At 38.2% G+C, this 20,301-nt stretch overlaps 2 protein-coding genes across 4 annotated transcripts; both read left to right on the top strand.

Annotated features, from left to right (window-relative positions):
* Positions 1-11,282: 11,282 nt before the first annotated feature.
* Positions 11,283-14,477, top strand: LOC141646882 (uncharacterized). Of its 3 annotated transcripts, none has more exons than XM_074454867.1 (2): positions 11,283-11,660; positions 12,012-14,477. In XM_074454867.1, exon 2 carries the CDS (start codon positions 12,016-12,018, stop codon positions 14,272-14,274), a length of 2,259 nt encoding a protein of 752 aa, XP_074310968.1. In that variant the 5' UTR covers positions 11,283-11,660; positions 12,012-12,015; the 3' UTR covers positions 14,275-14,477. The 3 variants fall into 3 exon arrangements, with proteins under 3 accessions (XP_074310968.1, XP_074310967.1, XP_074310969.1); XM_074454866.1 differs by having other exon boundaries at positions 11,309-11,609; XM_074454868.1 differs by having other exon boundaries at positions 11,309-11,568.
* A 4,337-nt stretch (positions 14,478-18,814) lies between these two features.
* On the top strand, positions 18,815-20,077 carry LOC141646541 (serine/threonine-protein phosphatase 7 long form homolog). The gene has a single exon (XM_074454412.1). It carries the CDS (start codon positions 18,815-18,817, stop codon positions 20,075-20,077), a length of 1,263 nt encoding a protein of 420 aa, XP_074310513.1.
* The last annotated feature ends 224 nt before the right edge of the window (positions 20,078-20,301 follow it).

The raw sequence follows: 20,301 nt of genomic DNA on the forward strand, positions 1-20,301 counted from the left end.
AACGTCTTCTCCAGGAGCAACTTCCACGCCTTCATTAAATCATCCACGTGCCAAAGATAACAAATCTAATAAATATACTAACTATATATATATATAAACTATAAAACTATAAAAACTACGCGAAACATAAAAACTTACGAAGAGGATAGATAAATCCAAGAAGTAGGATCGATCTAAGCACGGAAGAACGACGAAGGACGAAGAAGAAAAGAGGATGGCACGAAACCCTAGGTGGGTGGCGCGCGGCACGAGGAGGAAGAGAGGAGGAGAGAATTAGGTTTAGGGTTTTGTGAGATTATGAGAAAAGAAGAGCAAGGGTTTGGTTTCCTTTCATATATATAGGGAAGCTCATGGGTTTATTCTAGGTTTAGGCCCAAAACTCACCCATCTACACCAAAATCACGTGAGACCCAAGGGAGAAACGGGTCTTCATCGTTTTTCGAGCCCAACGAGCCCAAAAGATAAAAGACGGATATTTTCCCGGAAAAATAAAATATAAAATATGGGAAAATAAAATATAAAATTATATTATGGAAATTAGGGGTGTTACAATCCAACCCCCTAAAAAGAAGTTTCGTCCTCGAAACTTGATAAGAGAACTACCTCACTCGAAAAGATGTGGATGCTTCTCTCGCATAGACGCTTCGGTTTCCCGGGTCTCCCGCTCAAACTTCTGACTTCTCCACAGAACCCGAACCAAAGGTACAACCTTATTCCTTAACCTCTTCTCCTGACGTTCCAAAATGCGAACAGGACGTTCCTCATAAGTCAGGTTAGGCTCAACCTCGATAACATCAGCCTGAAGAACATGAGAAGGATCACTGCGATAACGTCGCAATTGCGACACGTGGAACACATCGTGAACCTTCGACAGATTCGGAGGTAAAGCCAACCTATAGGCTACCTCGCCAACTCTCTCGAGCACCTCATATGGTCCAATGTACTTAGGACTAAGCTTGCCCTTAAGCCCAAACCTCTTAACACCTTTCATCGGCGAAACCTTAAGGAAAACCTTATCGCCAACCTCAAACTCAATCGGCCTACGCCGCGAGTCTGCATACGTCTTCTGTCGATCCTGGGCTGCCTTAAGCTTCTCGCGGATCATCCTCACTTGCTCAATCGATTCTTGAACCAACTCTGGACCAAGAACGACAGCCTCACTAGAATCATCCCAACACAAAGGACTACGACACTTCCTTCCATAAAGTGCCTCAAACGGAGCCATCTGAATACTAGCTTGGTAACTGTTGTTGTAGGAGAACTCCACAAGCGGTAAACTCTTCTCCCAACTAACTTGGAACTCCAAAGCACATGCTCGCAACATATCCTCAAGCGTCTGAATCGTACGCTCAGTCTGACCATCAGTTGCAGCATGAAAAGCCGTACTCATCTTAAGCTCACTACCCAGAGACAACTGAAGCTTCTTCCAAAACTGAGAACAAAACCTCGGATCACGGTCGGAGATGATATCTTTAGGAACTCCATGAAGACGAATGATCTCTCGTTGATAAGCATTCGCTAGTTCCTCGAGACTCCAAGTCTCCTTCATCGGAATGAAATGCGCGACCTTAGTCAAACGATCAACCACGACCCCAAATCGCATTCATTCCTCTCGGCGACCTCGGCAAACCCATAACGAAGTCCATCGAAATCGAATCCCATTTCCACGTGGGAATCTCCAAAGGTTGCAGTAGACCACCAGGTCTCTGATGTTCGAACTTGACCTTCTGACAAACCAAGCAACGACTCACAAACTCGGCGATCTCTTTCTTCATACCCGGCCACCAAAACTTTAGCTTCAGGTCCTTATACATCTTATCACCACCAGGATGAACCGAATAGGGAGTACTATGAGCCTCTTTGAGAATCTTACATTTTAAGACCTCACAGCTAGGCACACACCAACGACCATGGAATCGTAGACCATCATCAGGTCCAACGTCGAAGTCTTTGGCACGTCCTTCGCTTATAGCGACTCGAACTCCTTCTAAGTATTCATCCTCTCTTTGCTTAACTCGGATCTCATGAAGGATCTCGGGTTCAGCAACCATCGCACTCAAATCTAAAGTACCAGGAAGAACTACCTCAAGGCTCATCTTCTGGAACTCTCGACTCAAGTCATCAGGTAACACCAACACAGATCTCAGACTATGGCACACCTTGCGACTCAACGCGTCGGCAACCACGTTTGCCTTACCCTCATGATACTGCAGCTCCATCTTGTAGTCGTTAAGCAGCTCCAACCAACGTCTCTGCCTCATGTTAAGATCTTTCTGAGTGAAGATATACTTCAAGCTCTTGTGATCCGTATAAAAATTGCAAGAGACTCCATACAAGTAGTGTCGCCACAGCTTAAGTGCAAACACCACTGCTGCTAACTCAAGATCGTGAGTCGGATAGTTCGTCTCGTGAACTTTCAACTGACGGGAAGCATAAGCCACAACTTTACCCTTCTGCATCAAGACACAACCCAACCCAAACTTTGACGCATCGCAGAAAACATCGAACTCAACGCCATCTTCTGGTAGAGTCAACACAGGAGCGGTAGTTAACCTCGTCTTCAACTCCTGAAAGGCAGCTTCACAAGCCTCAGTCCAAATGAATTTGGATTCCTTCTTCATTAACTGAGTCATCGGTCTCGCAATCTTAGAGAAGTCATGCACAAACCGACGATAGTACCCAGCTAGACCAAGGAAACTCCGAACCTCATTTACATTCTTTGGACTTTCCCAATCGACCACGGCTCGAATCTTTGACGGATCAACCATAACTCCATCGCCAGATATCACATGACCCAAGAAGGTAACTTCCTTTAACCAAAACTCGCACTTCGAGAACTTAGCATACCACTTCTGCTTACGCAGAATCTCCAAGATAACACGAAGGTGATTCTCGTGTTCAGCCTCATCTCTCGAGTAAATCAGTATGTCGTCTATGAACACCACGACACACTTATCCAAATACTCGCTGAAAGTGCGGTTCATCTGATCCATGAAAACGGCAGGTGCATTCGTCAACCCAAATGGCATCACTACGAACTCATAGTGGCCATACCTTGAACGAAAAGCAGTCTTAGGAATATCTTCATTCCTAACTGGAATCTGATGGTAACCTGACCTCAGATCGATCTTCGAGAACACACTAGCACCACGGAGCTGATCAAACAGATCCTCGATCCTCGGCAAAGGATACCTATTCTTGATAGTAACCTTGTTCAGCTCACGGTAGTCAATGCACAAACGCATACTACCATCCTTCTTCTTGACGAACAAAACAGGAGCACCCCACGGCGAAGCACTCGGTCGGATAAAACCCTTATCGACCATCTCCTCAAGTTGCTTCTTGAGTTCCTGTAACTCGGCTGGCGCCATACGGTAAGGAGCTTTCGAAATGGGACCAGTTCCAGGTAGCAACTCAATCGAGAACTCTACATCTCGCTCAGGAGGAATACCAGGTAGATCCTCAGGAAAGACATCGGGAAACTCCCTAACCACAGGGATTTCCTCTAACTTAGGCTCAACTGAAACACCATGAACACTACACAGATAGATCTGATGACCCTTTCTACCCATGTTAACCATCTTCATAGCAGAAACCCACTTGACCGTAGGTGTAACCCTCACACCTTGATAAGAAACCCTCGAACCTGTAGGACTTTTAAGCACGATCTTCTGATCACGACATAGGAACCTAGCGTCATAGCGAGATAACCAATCCATACCCAAAATCACATCAAACTCTCCGAGTTTGAATTGGACGAGATCGGCAGGAAGGATCGCCCCTGCGATACTGACAGGTACGTCCTTGAAAAGAACGGAGCAAGAAACAATCTCACCCATAGGAAGGGATATAGAGGTATGAACGGATGAAGAAGAAGGGAGTCCAGCTCGGACGGAAAAGGATTCGGATACAAAAGACATCGATGCACCCGTATCAAAAAGAACAAAAGCAGATAAAGAATGAACGAGAAAGGTACCCGTAACCACATCTGGATTAGCATCAGCCTCAAAGACGACTCATAACAAACACTCGCCCGGTCTTGGGAGCATCGGCCTTCGGCGCACTAGTCTTCGGAGCATCGGTCTTCGGCTTTTGAGGACGATCAACACTTTGTGACCGGTGACTTGCAAAGATAACATGTAAGAACATTACCGTCGCAGTCCTTACCCGGATGGTAAGCATTTCCACACCGGAAGCAAGACCAGTCCTTCTTAGCTTGACCACGAACACGCGGGAAGACGAACGAGCCTCGAAACGCTTCTTCCGGGAAGCATAGGGAGCGACATACGGTCTCTTCACAAACTTACTCTTCGCACCCTCCTCAGCCTCGGTAGCAAGGACAGAATCATAGATGCTAAGAGCGCGATCATAAGCCCGCTTTGGAAAGAAGTTGAAGGAATGCCGACATAGCAGTCCGGACCTTAGGAGCTAGATTCTTCTCATAGCGACGAGTCCTCGAAACCTCGTCCATAGCTACGTATAACGAAACGTGATGACTTCACGAACTTGTTGGTGTACTCCTCAACGGTCAAGGAACCTTGTCAGAGACGAAGGAACTCCCGCTCCTTCTTCGCGGCGCATCTCCTCAGGATAAAACCTTTTCTTCAGAGCCTCAGAGAAAAGAGCCCAACCATAACCTGGTTGAACTTCCAGACCAACTCTAGCAAGAGCCCACCAGTTGTCGGCCTCGTCCTTCAGATAATAGGTGGCGATATCCACCTTCTGATCCTCAGGACATCCGGTAGCGAGGAACAACTTCTCAATCTCTCGAATCCAAGCCTCCAAAGCAGTAGGATCATTCGCACCATCATAAGTCGGAGGACGGTGACGAGCAAAGCGATCAAACATAGTCGGTTGCGGATGGTTGTGGTTGTTGTTGTTGTTGTTGTTGTTGTTGAGGTGGTTGGTGAAACCTTCGGCCATAGATGCCAAAGCAGCCTCCAGTCTCCTGATGCGGTCAGCATCGGTCTCACCATTAGCGTTGCGCACCATCTGCGAGAACGAAATTTCGTTATAAGTGGTAGAACCTAAGTACCACTCCAAACAACTACTCATACACTTTACAAACATAAGAAAACCAACGAATCCTATTGGTTTCTACCCCACTTACTCTCACTCATTAACTAGGTCATTTATTTTAGTCATCAACTAAGCGAGAGTTGGGAGCGTGTTCGCTCTGATACCAACTGTAACAACCCGGATTATAAAACAAAGGAAAAGCTTATATAAAATGAATATCAGAGTACGATACTGATAAAAGGGTCAAGGTGGCGGAAACACCAAGCCCAAATCCGGTTCGCTACTAATCCAAAACCAAACTAATACATTATTCAAGGTTCTTAAAACATAAAGTAAGGTCCTAATTTATTATTCATCTCGCCGCACACAACTTCCCAGCAAGATATCATCCAAAACAAAGCAACAATCGAACAACAACTGAGAGAAGGGGGTCGACAATCGATCGGGAGTAACTAGATGCTCTCCCAGTCATGTTTACAACAATTGAATATAACTAACAATCATTAACAATTGAAATGCAAAACTAGTAAACATGCGAGACCATCTATACTCATGAAAAACTTGACAACAACTCACTACCAAAACAATGGCATAAAAAGATAAGTATTCGAAACGTTTACTCCAAATCAGATAACATGTGACGACGCATAACACAAACCACATTATGACATCATGCACATCATATAACCACTGTGACCACGTAACATGTGACCAAACCAACAACCTACTAGAGCGTATAACAACTGCCTCTAATCACAAGCACGGTGTATAAAATGAACGCCTTAGAGCGTATAACAATCGCTCTAATCGACGGAGCGTATAACAATCGCCTCCATCGGTGTGGACCGTATAACAACCGCATCCAAGGTACTATGTATAGCGTATAACCACGCCTATATGTCTAAGACTGGCGGACTCTCGGTGCAATAACCGTACACCGAACGACACTCGGGGAATAGAGCGTATAACAACTGCCTCCATTACCCCCCCGACCATAGACCATGCACCAGACCCCGAAGGGTTGCATTAGTTCATTCCGTTCGGTATATAACTGATACCTCACGTCATCTATACAACCAGCCCACAAACAATGCACAGTATAACTGACCATACATACATACGAATAACATCACTATCAAATCGTAGAATAATATAACCGACTATCCTACAATTATATAAACAAGAGTAACAACGATATATGCAAACATAACGTTATATAATGGCGATCACCACATAACATGTGAAACAAGTATCAACCATTCGATGTTATAGTAACTTTAGCTATAACTTTAACATTAACCATGCAATGTTATAACAACCTTAACCATAACGTAAACTCTGGATGCGAGGATATAGCAACCTCGACTGTAACTTCAACGTATACGACTTGAAGTTAAACTTACCTCAACTATAACCTTGACACGAAGCACAAAGTTATACTAGCATTAACCATAACCTTGAGCCATAAATCTCGTGGTACGATAGTTCCAAACTATAACCTTATCTCGTACTTCAATGTTATAGTAGGTCCAGCCATAACTAGAGTAACTACCCAAAGTTGTATTAACTTAAGCTATAACTCTTGAATCATCATCAATGTTATACTAGCTTTAGCTATAACTTTGGAGAGAACCCTTGGCCGCCTATCATGCCGCCACTAGGGTTTATTCGTAAACCCTAATTACGCTCATGACACCCATAATAAACACATAAACAACATACGATCTATAATTAATGCATAAAAACATATACAACATGCGAAACATATAGCTAACATGATAATAAATAATCAAACATGTACCAATCATGCAAAACAATCATTAAATCATATTAATTACATCAATTGGCATAAACACAATTAAAAGAGAAACACCTAGTTACCTTATTAAGCAAATAACCCTAAGGATCGTCTTCAACGATGTAAACGTCTTCTCCAGGAGCAACTTCCACGCCTTCATTAAATCATCCACGTGCCAAAGATAACAAATCTAATAAATATACTAACTATATATATATAAACTATAAAACTATAAAAACTACGCGAAACATAAAAACTTACGAAGAGGATAGATAAATCCAAGAAGTAGGATCGATCTAAGCACGGAAGAACGACGAAGGACGAAGAAGAAAAGAGGATGGCACGAAACCCTAGGTGGGTGGCGCGCGGCACGAGGAGGAAGAGAGGAGGAGAGAATTAGGTTTAGGGTTTTGTGAGATTATGAGAAAAGAAGAGCAAGGGTTTGGTTTCCTTTCATATATATAGGGAAGCTCATGGGTTTATTCTAGGTTTAGGCCCAAAACTCACCCATCTACACCAAAATCACGTGAGACCCAAGGGAGAAACGGGTCTTCATCGTTTTTCGAGCCCAACGAGCCCAAAAGATAAAAGACGGATATTTTCCCGGAAAAATAAAATATAAAATATGGGAAAATAAAATATAAAATTATATTATGGAAATTAGGGGTGTTACAATTACAACATAATTTTTTAAAACTACATGGTACAAAATTTTGTTTAAAAAATCAATTATGACGGAGTATTTACTTGGAATATAAAACTCGGCAATTTAACTATTAGCCGCGCACACCGAAAATGCTAGGTGACAATGATAGGCAACCGAGTTAATTTAGTCTTCAACTAGAATTTAAAACAAATTTTAATTATTTTTTTACTTTAAAAAAACAAATAAATATTAATTTAATTTACAAGTGATTAAAAAAAAATTTAATAAATTTTTTTTAAGTTTTTTTAATAAATAATTCATAATTGTTGTAATAAATATTTTTTTAATAATAAAACCACGATAAGTTAACACTCGAAAAACTTTAAAATATGTTCTTTTTAGAAAAAATAATCCTCTCAGATCTGTATAGAAAGTTGTTCATCACCGAGGATTTATGTACTTGGAGCAAAAATTCTGGCAACTTTACTATCAGTCTCGCACTCCGAATTCGGAAGATGACAATGATAGGCTACCGAGTAATTTCTACTTTTACAAGTACGAATGATAGGCAACGTTAATATCGTCATGATAAATACACTTGGACCGTCCAGACTTCATTAAAATGAGTGGATCAGATATGCGTACTTCTACTACGACTACTAATGTAGTGTATCATGAAAATTTTCAATTTTTAGAATAATTTGCATATGTTAAAGTTGATTATTAGATTATATTTCTTTTATCCGGATGTAAAGTTTTTTATGTATGCAATTTTTATTTACAAGATTAGATTACGTTATTTCTTTATAAACCAGTGCATGTGAACACGTATTTCTAACAAATTTAAACATTAATTATGTGCATCGTTGATTTAGACCAACTAGATAAGTACAATAGAAATGCAAAAACAAATATACATCCAAAAACATTAATACTGGCCCAAGTACATACTCGTGCAATTTTGCACGAGTTTAAAACTAATATATTCTAATCTTATCTATATTAATACAAAAGACAATACTCAATCATCAGCAGCGCGCCACGTCATTAATGCATTTTTTTTTTTTGGAAATTCATGTTATGGTGGGACTCGTGAGTGTGCAATGTATTTATTTATTCAGATTTTCGTCTTTTCAAACATGCGATAAATTCCGTCTTACACAAATTCTATGAAATAATATTATGAAATTTTTTTATGAATTAATATTATGAAATAATTTTATACATTTCGTGTAAATAAAATTAATAACATATACGCAGATTGAATTACAAATGCGAGTAAATGAAATTGAATTACATAATTTTTAAAACAAAATTATATAATAATAAAATTACATAATTTCAATAAGGAATTATATTTATATACGAGATCGAACATAAAACGGAAATGAATTACATATATAACTTTTTAAAACTACATGGTACAATAATTTTTGTTAAAAAAATAAATCTTGACGGAGCATTTACTTGGAGTATAAAATATTCATGTATTTTGGTTAATAGTATTGTACCATGCAACAACAACATCCCAACATAATTTTTTAAAAGTACATGGCACAAAAAAAATTTGTTTAAAAAAATATCAATTATGACGGAGTATTTACTTGGAATATAAAACTCGACAACTTAACTATCAGCCGCACACACCGAAAATGGTTGGTGACAATGATAGGCAACCGAGTTAATTTAGTCTTCAACTAGAATTTAAAACAAATTTTAATTTTTTTAACTATAAAAAAACAAATAAATTTTAATTTAATTTACAAGTGATTAATTTTTTTTAATAAATTTTTTATAATAAATAATTCGCAATTGTTGTAATAAATATTTTTTTAATAATAAAAACACGATAAGTTAACAGTCGAAAAACTTTAACATATGTTCTTTTTAGAAAAAAATAATCCTCTCAGATCTGTATAGAAAGTCGTTCATCACCGAGGATTTATGTATTTGGAGCAAAAATTCTGGCAAGTTTACTATCAGTCTCGCACTCCGAATTCGGAAGATGACAATGATAGGCTACCGAGTAATTTCTACTTCTACAAGTACGAATGATAGGCAACGTTAATATCATCATGATAAATTATGTAGATCGTAGATTTAAACTAACTAGATAAGTACAATAGAAATGCAAAAACAAATATACATCCAAAAACATTAATACTGGCCCAAATACATATCCGTGCAATTTTGCACGGGTTTAAAACTAGTTAGAATTTATTTAGTTATATTTGGAAGTTAATATTCCTTAGTCAACTTAAAAGTTAAACTTAAGGTGCATCCCTGTATCACAGATGTGTTATATCTTAAAAATTTCTTATTTTAAGGTGTATCAGTCAATAATTATCATTTTTATTTTTTAGTCGTGTGCAAGTGATAGATTTATAAATCAATAATAGATTTATAAGTCAATAGTGAGTTTCGTTGGCTTAACACATTTTGATTTTGTTGGCTTAATACATTTTGATTTGTAATATAGTCATAAAAACACAAATTCTTGTTTAAAGCAATATCCGTCTAAAAAAAATTAAATGGGCCAAATAGGATAGATCAGACAAAAACACATTAATTAAAGTGTTCTTCATATTAAAACGGATATATTGGTCTCAAGAATAACCAAGTGAATAAAATGAGGGACATAAGAGCAAGTCCAATGGTAAGCTAGTTTCAACTAGCTTACCATTGCCACATCACATTTTAAGCTAGTTTATTTTTGAGCTACTAATTCATTTCAATGGTTTAGCCAAAAGTTTAACTAGCTTGACTCATATGTTAATTAAGCAAACTAATTTCTATTGGTTGAATTTTATGGTAGGGTCATTTAAGCTACTAGCTTAATGAAGCTAGTTGCTTAGTTTAAGCTAACCCTATATGTACTTGTCCAATGGTTTAGCCACTTGCTTACAATTTTAAAAAATTGCAAGCAAGTCCCTAAGCCAAACCATTGGACTTGCTCTAAGTCACATAACACCTAAAGTTGTGCATCATAGTGAGCCAATACGGCCCAAACCGGCCTCGTGGGTCGATTTCCAGCAGCCCGACCAGCACTAGTCAACCCAGTCCAATCCAATGTCATCCTCGGGACGGGCTAGTCTTGCAACTTTTCAATCTGGCCCGGTCCAAACACTAATAAAAAAATAATGAAGGCCCAGCCAGGCCTGCTACTTAGTGGGCCGGAGTCGTCCTAGACAAAACTGGCCGACACAGCTTGATCCTCATTTAGTGCCCTGCCTAGACTGCTAGCACTCAACCCGGCCCACCCCTTAGCTTGGCTCAGCTCGCACCGACCCGGACCAGCGCATAACTCTAGCCTTCAACATAACACGATTCCAATGATTTTGGGTTCTTTTGGACAAGGGTTATGTCCAAAATTTGAAATTCATCATTTTGTGTCACCTTTGAAAAGGGTGGCTTTGGATTCATCGACGATGAGTTATTTTTCAGCCAATGAACTCGGGTTCGGTTAAAAATTCATCGTTTTTTGGATTGAAAACACCTTAAAATTTTAAAAAAGAAAATTTTAAAATTTTTAAACCACAAAATTCATTATAATATCGAGTTATTCCCCTTTTTTTATACTTGTATCATAGTAGTAGTAACCATTGAGACTTAAAACAGACTTAAGTTAGCGAACCCGTCACCAATAACAAAGCGTCTTGCTTGTGACGGCCAATATCCATCACAAGCTGAAGACCTCTCACAATAAAGCAAGTGGGTTGGCAAATGGGAGGGAAAATGAAGCACCCATGCATATTGCCACTTACATCTTGTGAGAGGGACACTATTCGTCTTACAAAAAATTCAACTTTGCTCAATCAAGTCACTTCAATCTTCTCAGGAAATATTATGACAATTGAAAATAAAGTAGCTGAATTGTTTCTGAATGTAACTTCGTCTCATAATGGATTTTAAATGCATTCCAACCTCATCAAATCTCATCACTGAATTTCTCACTCATTTCCCCCATAGTTCGATTTTAAATGCATTCCAACCTCATAACATAAATCGGTAACTTCTTGAACCAAACGATCCCTAAAATTAGGCTTAGTTGTCTTAAATTACAACTCTTAGCTTCCCCATAATCAAACTTTGTACAAGTTGTAAGGTAAGTTGCTGATTTATGTGCTCCTTAGCTACATTTTTCAGGTATGCCAGCATTTCAATCTAACTGAAGCTCAACATTTCAGCATTCCTTTGGTAATTACTCCCTCTGTCCCGGTCATTTGTTATCATTTTTCATTTTGATGTCTCAGTCATTTGTTGTCCTCTCCTTTTTCCTTGTTCTTTGTGCCAAAATAAAAGTACAACAAATGACCAGTACGGAGTGAGTATTACTTAATTCAGGAAGATTAATCTCATCTAAAGTACTGTAACACAGAATTTTAATATTTTGAAGTTTATATGTATTTTACATATGTGATTTGGGTGAATTGGATCATGTTTGCTGTGTTGTATTCGAGTTTGATGAACATTGATGTCGATTCGAGTCGATTTCTGATTTTCTGAACATTGTTGTGACTTTGTTTAAACCCTAATTCATTTGATCAGAAAAATGGCAAAAGAAAAATCATCTGAAGGTAGCATTACAGAGGAAAGAGTAGAATTCATGGTTGATCCTACTGCTACTAAAGTTATCAAAAACCCAATTAAAAGAACTGCTTTTTTCCTGAAACCCTCTTTAAACCCGAATGCATTACCACCAAAACTTCCAAAGATTCAATCTTTTTCATCCTCGTCGAAACCCAAGCTGCGGTATCTTTGCTGTTCAGCTCCTCTTGAAGGATGGAAAACATGGGTGGATAAATTGGAGGAAACCCATGAGTCGGTGTGGCGAAAAGCCAGGATCTTTGATGCTATCAAGGGTTCTATTTACCACATTGACAAAGTCAGAGATCTCATTTTTAGCTTGGTTGAAAGATGGTGTCCTCAGACTAACACATTTGTTTTTCCATGGGGTGAAGCTACTCTTACATTAGAGGATGTTTATGTCTTAGGTGGTTTTTCGCCTTTGGGGGTTTCGGTTTTGAGCAAGTCTTCTTTTGGGAAAGATGAAGAATTTGTTGAGAATGAGTTGATTAAAATAAATAAGACATTTATGAAAGTTGACTGTTATGTGTCTCATTTAAGGTGGCAAGAGTATTTTAAAGGATGTGGTAATCCTAAGATGGAACATGCTGGTTTTCTGTGTCTTTGGCTCTCGCGCCATGTTTTTCCATCTAGGACACACACGGTTATTACTCCGGCTGTTTTTGCAATGGCGGCCAGGATAAGTTGTGGGGCTAAACTTGCGTTTGGCCCAGCGGTTTTGGCTTCCGTTTATGGGGACTTGACCTTGTTGAAAAGTAAGATTTTGGTTTGTGAAAGTTGTCATGGCTTGAAGTTGACATCACCATTGCACCTTGTTCAGGTTTGGGCTTGTGAGAGGTTTCCGTCACTAGGACCAGTTCCTAGGATGATTAATTGTGGAGAGACTAGGCTGGCGCGTTGGGCAAGTCATGCAAGGAAATTATATGACGGCATTGATGGTATTGGGATGTGTCTAGACTCGTCTAGGCAGACCTTTAGATGGCGCCCATATACCATGTCGGTTGCCAATTGGCCGTTACCTAGATTTTATGTCGATGCAGGAAAGTGGGTGGATGCGGCTTCCCACGAGAATTGGAAGTTATTCTCGAGGTGTTTGTTAGTTGGTCAATTGTTTGGATTAAACTGTGTTGAGGAGTATAACCCTCATAGAGTGGCTCTCCAATTCGGGTTTGATCAAGACATTCCAGAGTCCATTGATAGATCCAAGGCTAGTTGCAAACTTGGGTGGCTTGGGTATAAGAAGAATCTCAGAGGTTTGAAGTTACACATTCCTCCTCGATCGCACGAAGGAGATGTTACACGTCGGTACTTTGACTGGTGGAGGTCAGGGTCACATTCAGAAGATGAGGTGCGAGTTGGGTGTAAAAGGAAGAAGCGGCCTAGGAAGAGATCTAAGAAAATATCCAAAATTTGTGATAGAAGTAGTGAATTTGATGCTAGGGAAAATCAAATGGAAAAATCGCCACCTAGGGAGGAGTCATCTTCTCGAAATGTCCTGCAAGTTTGTAATCACACCAGGATGACTTGCGTGTTCCATATGAAGGTTGCGTCAATCTCACAGGAAGACACGAGTGCAGAGGAAGATGAGGTTATGACAGAAGATACAGGTGGGTGTGTCAGGGAAAATCCTATTGAAAAATTATTACCTAGTGATAAGTTTTCTCCTCGAAATGTGTTTCAAATCGGTAATGACATCCGTAGTAACTCACAAGAAGACCCGAGTACAGAGGAAGACGAGGTGGATGAGGTCCGATTTAGCGATCATAGTATGGGTGAGTGTAGTAATAATTCTGATCACAGTAGCTCTCACAATGAAGTGGAGGAAAATTTGATCAACATTTTATGCAGCAAATTAGCAGAAACCGAACTGAACATCCCATGTGAGGAAGCTGCAGGTTCAGATTTTCCTGCAAAACATCAGAATTTAGCGAATGAAGTTGGGAAAGTCAGACCAGAAGCGGGTTCCAAAAACTGTGAGGTCAATGTTAGAGACCAAAACGAGGAACATAATGTTGTTGAGCACCATGTGAATACGGAGGTGAAAGCATCAGGCTCCCTGCTAGCTGAAGATGATCCCACAAATCAGGCCGATATTCCTGTTGGCGGTCAGCTTGCTGTCAGTAATGATGACAACCCGTTTCTGGCTCTCTGTGTTCAGTATGAATCGAGGATTAGTAGACTCGAGAGGGAGATTTCTGCTTTATGTGGTATCAATCTTACATGACTTGCATCTAATAGTCATAGAGGATAGTTACCTTTTGGCATTGAACAGCATGCAGTAATTACTAATTACTAGTACTTTAGGAACTTGGCTATTGTATCTTTTAGTCTCCTCTGTTATATGGCCTGAAATTGTTAAAATGTGCCTCGAAAGACGGGATTTTGATGTAATATAAGGTAATTAAGTTTGATGAAGTTGATTCTACATATATATCTGAAACTCTAAACTAGGTTTGGTTTCCCCTTATTGGCTTTCTAGTAGTCTAAAGAACTCCAGCATCCCGGGTTTGTAATGTAACTGACTTTCTTTTATCTTAATATCAGTTTATCATTGTAAAAAAAAATAAAAAAATCATAAGCCAAGTTTCAGGTGGGCCGGGACAAGGCACTACCCGACACGGCTCACTTTCAGACTATGATATTTATGAATTTTGTGGATTTGTGACAATAATTCTCTTGCTAGTTGATGTCCTTGAAATTATTATTAATTTTTTTTTTGTCAGATGAAATTAAATTTGAGTCCACAAATTATTTCATAGTCTAGCTTATTTTGTCATTAATTTACATAGTTGATGTCCTCATAATTTGAGTCCACAAATGCCATTAGAAAAGTCTATGGATAATTGTCACGTTAACAATCGACGAATTAAAACAATATATAAAGGGTAGTTCGACGATCAAAGCCATTCAATGCATTATTAACAAATATTACACAATAATATCCTTATTATCTCAATAGTTAGGTGAAAAGTAGTAAAAATGGAAATGAACAGAAAGAAGATAATAATAATGGTATTGTTCATGGTTGCCTTCGCGGCATTAGCCACCACAGGCGCTGGTTGTTTACAAGCCGGTGCCTTGTGTTACGGGTCACAGATACCTTGTTGCGCAAATCTGACATGCAAGCCCAATATCTATGATACCAGTAATCCTCATGCATTTGTTACGTTCAAATGTCGCTAAGATTATTACAAAGTATTCTGTATATCTTTATCTCTAAACTACAATATCATTTACATACACTTATGTTTTACGTCTACTTATGTTGTGTACTACGATAAGTGAACATGTTTATGATTGTTCACATAATCGCATTTGAATTAAAAGACGCCCTATTATCATATGTTTATGTAGCGCCGCACCATGGATTATATTTATATACGGGGTGTTAGAATATAAACCATCCACATGTAAGGTGTCCCACATTATTGGAGAAAGAGAGATTGTACTAGTTTATAACCAGTAGAGTTACTCCTTCTATAGCCATTTGGTTTTAGGATAGAGTCTCCCTTGTGTTATCCAGTGTTACGTGACCCATTTGTGCCAAAATCATTGAATAGATGATCAAATTACTTGTGTCATCCAAATTAAACCGGTGACTTGGGGTGACTTGGTCACCTATTTAGAAACCGGTGACGAATTATTCCTATGAAATACCCTTTTCAGATTGAAAAGCAGCCTAAAATTTAAATAAATAAAATTTTAAAATCTCAACCATAAAATTCGTTATAATATCAAGTCGTATCTCATTTTTATTATCGTAGTAACTAGTAAGTAGTAACGTTTGGGACTTAAAACCAACCTAAATTAGCGAACCCATCACCAATAATTGGGCCCAGTAAGTAGTAACCTTTGGGACTTTGTTGCATCAATTCACTTCAAAGTTCAAACTCAGCAAGTACAAAGTCAATTCAAAATAAAGTAGCTGAATTGTTTCGGAATGTAGTTAGATATTCTTATAACGGATTTTGAACGCATTCCAACCTCATAAAATCTCATACCCTAATTTCCCAAAATTGCATTAAAACAAATGCTTTAACAAACCATACTTAAAAAATAAATTATGCTAAACCGAACTGCTGAACATAATATATTAACTCTAAATCATATAAGACCGATTTTATAGTCTTTTAGGTTTAAACGATCATTAACTTAATGACAACCGTGTTGAGACTATATGACAAATTATTTTCTTGCTAGTTGATGTCCTTGAAAATTAAAGTCCACAAATTATTTTGTCATCAACTTACATAGTTGATGTCCCTGATAATTTGAGTCCACAAATGCCATTAGAAAAGTCTTTATGGATATAATTGTCACGTTAACAATCGACGACAAATTAAAACAATATATAAAGTGTAGATCGACGATCAAAACCATTCAATGCATTATTTACAAATACTACACAAAAAGTAAAAATGGAGATGAACAAAAAGATGATAATAATAATAATAATGGTATTGTTCATGGTTGCCTTTGCGACATTAGCCGCCACAGGCGCTGGTTGTTTACAAGCCGGTGCCTTGTGTTACGGGTCACAGATACCTTGTTGCACAAACCTGGCATGCGAGCCCCCTACTTCTGGTATTCGATATACTTTTACGTTCATATGTCGCTAGCTTAGATTATTACAAAGTATGCTCCGTATGTCTTTATCTCTAGACTAAGACATGAATTACACTTATATTTTACGTCTACTTATGTCGTGTACTAGTACTACGATAAGTGAACGTGTTTATGTTGTTCACATAGTCGCATTTGAATTAAAATACGACATATTTCCATATGTTTACGTAGCGTCGCACTATGGATTATATTTATATATTACATTTATTTACATGTAATATTTGTGCAAAATCGTTGGATAGATTATCAAATTATGTGTTAAAATCAAAGATAAATAAATGACCGGAATGAAGGGACGATATATTAGACAATCAGGCTCTATACATCAATTGGACGATATAAGATGAAAATTGTTACTCTTATACGAAATCGTTGTGCCAAAACTAAAGGACAATAATTGACCGGAACGGGAGAATATAAGAGAAGAAGATTGTAAAGAAGATCAAAAGAAGAAAATAGATAGGCCCTTAGAGCTCAAGTTTAATCCGTAAGATTGTAAAGAAGATCAAAAGAACTTACTGTATTAAATTTAATTAAACTTTTTATTAAACATACAAAATTATAAATATATTTAATAAATGAATCATATATATTTAATCCGTAAAATAACAGAAATAATAATGTCTACGACAGAATCATTTGTTTACCTTTAATTAAAATTCTCCTCGTAAAAACAATAAAAGATAAATAAAGATTCCAATGGAGGGAGTAATATTTATTAAAATTAAAATTTGAACTCGTATCTCATTTTTCGTTGTTATAAGCAAAGAGACTTAAAACCAGACCTAACAAACACGGGTCATTCGGGTTCAGTTTGGGTCATTTTAGGTTATAGTAAGAACTCGGGTTATTTCAGGTTCAGGTTATTATCGGGTGGATTGTTAGTAAACCTAACAAAATTGACTCGACACGAATAACATGATCCATACTCGATCGGACACCCGAACTAAGGACATGAGATTGAGTAATATTACCAGACCCGAAAAATTATTGTTCTACACAATCCATTATCCCTAAATAACTTGATAATAATCTATTCGAAAATTACTCGAACCCAAATTGACCCGAGTTCTGTTAAACCCAAAAATGACCAAACCCGGACTGAATCGATCATAACCCAACGCAATTGACCCATTTACCAGGTCTTTATTATTAACGTGAAACATTCTGATTTGGTCAGATTCAGACCCTCCATTGGGAAGATACCTGTTAAGTATGAATCGGGTTAATTTTATCGGGTCTAATTCAAACCCACCCTAGAAATGGGCTTAGAGAAAGAAAGGAAATCCCAACTATCTGCTCAATCCCCCCTACTACTAAGAGAATAAAATTCTCTTAGTAGTTTCCCGCCCAAGTGCTTTCCACTATGATTGGGTCTGCCTTCTGGACTGAAAAAACCACATATCACGTTCTAAGTTGGGCCCACTACTTAAACTAATTGATTTTGCAAATATTCTACCGTGATACTTCTTCCAATCTTTAACTTTTCTAATTATACCATCATATGTTGGGCCCACTACTTAAACTATTTGATTTTTCAAAAAAAGATTTTTTTAAAAAAAATTGATGTAGTTAAAATATTTTCATAAAAAACACAATTTATGGAATTATTCAATTCTTTTAATTAATTTTAATATTAGTTGTTTTTTATAAAAATTCGCGAGATATAAATCTAAAATCTATAACTAATACACTAAAAATTAAAAGGTCTATATTTACCGCGCATTTGCGCGGGATCTACACTAGTTAATAATGAACACTACTCCACTCAGCAAATACAGGAAGAGCACGCAAGTTAACTCCTGAGCTTCCTAAATCAACTTTTGTAAGGTCAGTTGCTGATTTTATACGCTCTTTAGCAACAATGCTCATGTATGCATGCATCACCATCTATTTCAAGCTCAACTGATCAACCTTTCTTTGGTAATTTCTATATAATTCAGGAAGATTAATCTCATTCTCAAGTACTGTGTAAGTCTGTAACACAGAGTTTTGATATTTTGATTTTTGAAGTTTATATTTGTACTTTATATGTGATTTGGGACTTTGGGTAATGTTTGTTCTGTTGTATTTGAGTTTGTTGATCATTGTTGTCGATTTCTGAACATTGTTTAAACCCCAATTCATTTGATCCAAAAATGGCAAAAGAAAAAACCACAGAAGGTAGGATTATAGAGGAAAGAGTAGAGTTGATGGTTGATCAGACTGCATTTAATGTTATCCAAAACCCAACTAAAAGAATTGCCCATTTTCTGAAACCCTCTTTAAACCTGAATGCATTACCACCAAAACCTCCAAAGATTCAATCTTTTTCGTTGTTGTCAAAACCCAATGTTCTCTTTAGTTGCAGTTCAAACCCTCTTAAAGGATGGGAAACATGGGTGGAGAAATTGAGGGTAACCCATGAACCGGAATGGCGAAAAGCTGGCATCTTTGATGCTATCAAGGGTTCTACTTACCACATTGCCAGAGTTAGTGATCTTATTTATAACTTGGTTGAAAGATGGTGTCCTGAGACTAACACTTTTGTTTTTCCATGGGGTGAGGCTACTGTTACTTTAGAGGATGTTTATGTCTTAGGTGGTTTTTCGCCTTTGGGTGATTCGGTTTTGAGCAAGTCTTCTCTTGGGAAAAATGTCGAATTTGTTGTGAACGAGCTGGTTAAAATATATTTAAAACTGGTGAAATTTGACCATAATTTGTCTCATTTAAGGTGGCAGGAGCATTTCATTAAGGGATCATCGCGATGTAGTAATCAGATAGAGAATGCTGGTTTTCTGGTTCTTTGGCTTACCCGTCATGTTTACGCTGGCAAATCAGCCACGGTTGTTACTCAGGCGGTTTTCTCCATGGCTGCCAGGCTTAGTTGTGGGGATAAACTGGCATTTGGCCCCGTGATTTTAGCTTCTATTTATAACGACCTGACTTTGTTGAAAAGGAAGATTGCCGGGTCTTTAAGTGATCGTCCTTTAATGTTGACATCACCATTGCACCTTGTTCAGGTTTGGGCTTGGGAGAGGTTTCCGTTGCTAGGACCCGTCCCTAGGATAATCTATTATGGAGAGACTAGGTTGGCGCGTTGGGAGAATAATGAAAGAAAATTGTATGATGATATAAAGGTTTGTCTAGACTCGTCTAGGGAAACTTTTAGTTGGCGCCCATATACCATGTCGCTTGCCAATTGGTCGTTACCTAGGTTTTATGTTGATTCAGGGACGTATGTGGATGTGGATTATCACGAGGAATGGAAGTTATTCTCTAGGTGTTTGATGGCTGGTCAGTTGGTTGGGTTGAACTGTGTTCAGGAGTATAACCTCATAGAGTGGCTCTCCAATTCGGGTTTGATCAAGATATTCCCGAGTCCATTGATAGATCTAATGCTAGTTGTAAACTTGGTTTGAAGTTATATGTACCTCCTCGGTTGCAGGAAGGAGATGTTACACATCGGTACTCTAATTGGTGGAGGGCAAGGTCAAATTTAGAAGAAGAGGTGCGGGTAGGATTTAAGAGGAAGAAGAGAACTATAAAGAGAGTTAAGAAAATGTCGAAAATTTGTGATGGAAGTAGCGAGTTTAAAGCAATGTATGTAGCTGGAAATGCTAGGGAAAATCCCATGGAGGAGTTC

The sequence above is a fragment of the Silene latifolia genome, chromosome 3 (assembly GCF_048544455.1).
Source record: "Silene latifolia isolate original U9 population chromosome 3, ASM4854445v1, whole genome shotgun sequence".
Classification (NCBI taxonomy): Eukaryota; Viridiplantae; Streptophyta; class Magnoliopsida; order Caryophyllales; family Caryophyllaceae; genus Silene; species Silene latifolia.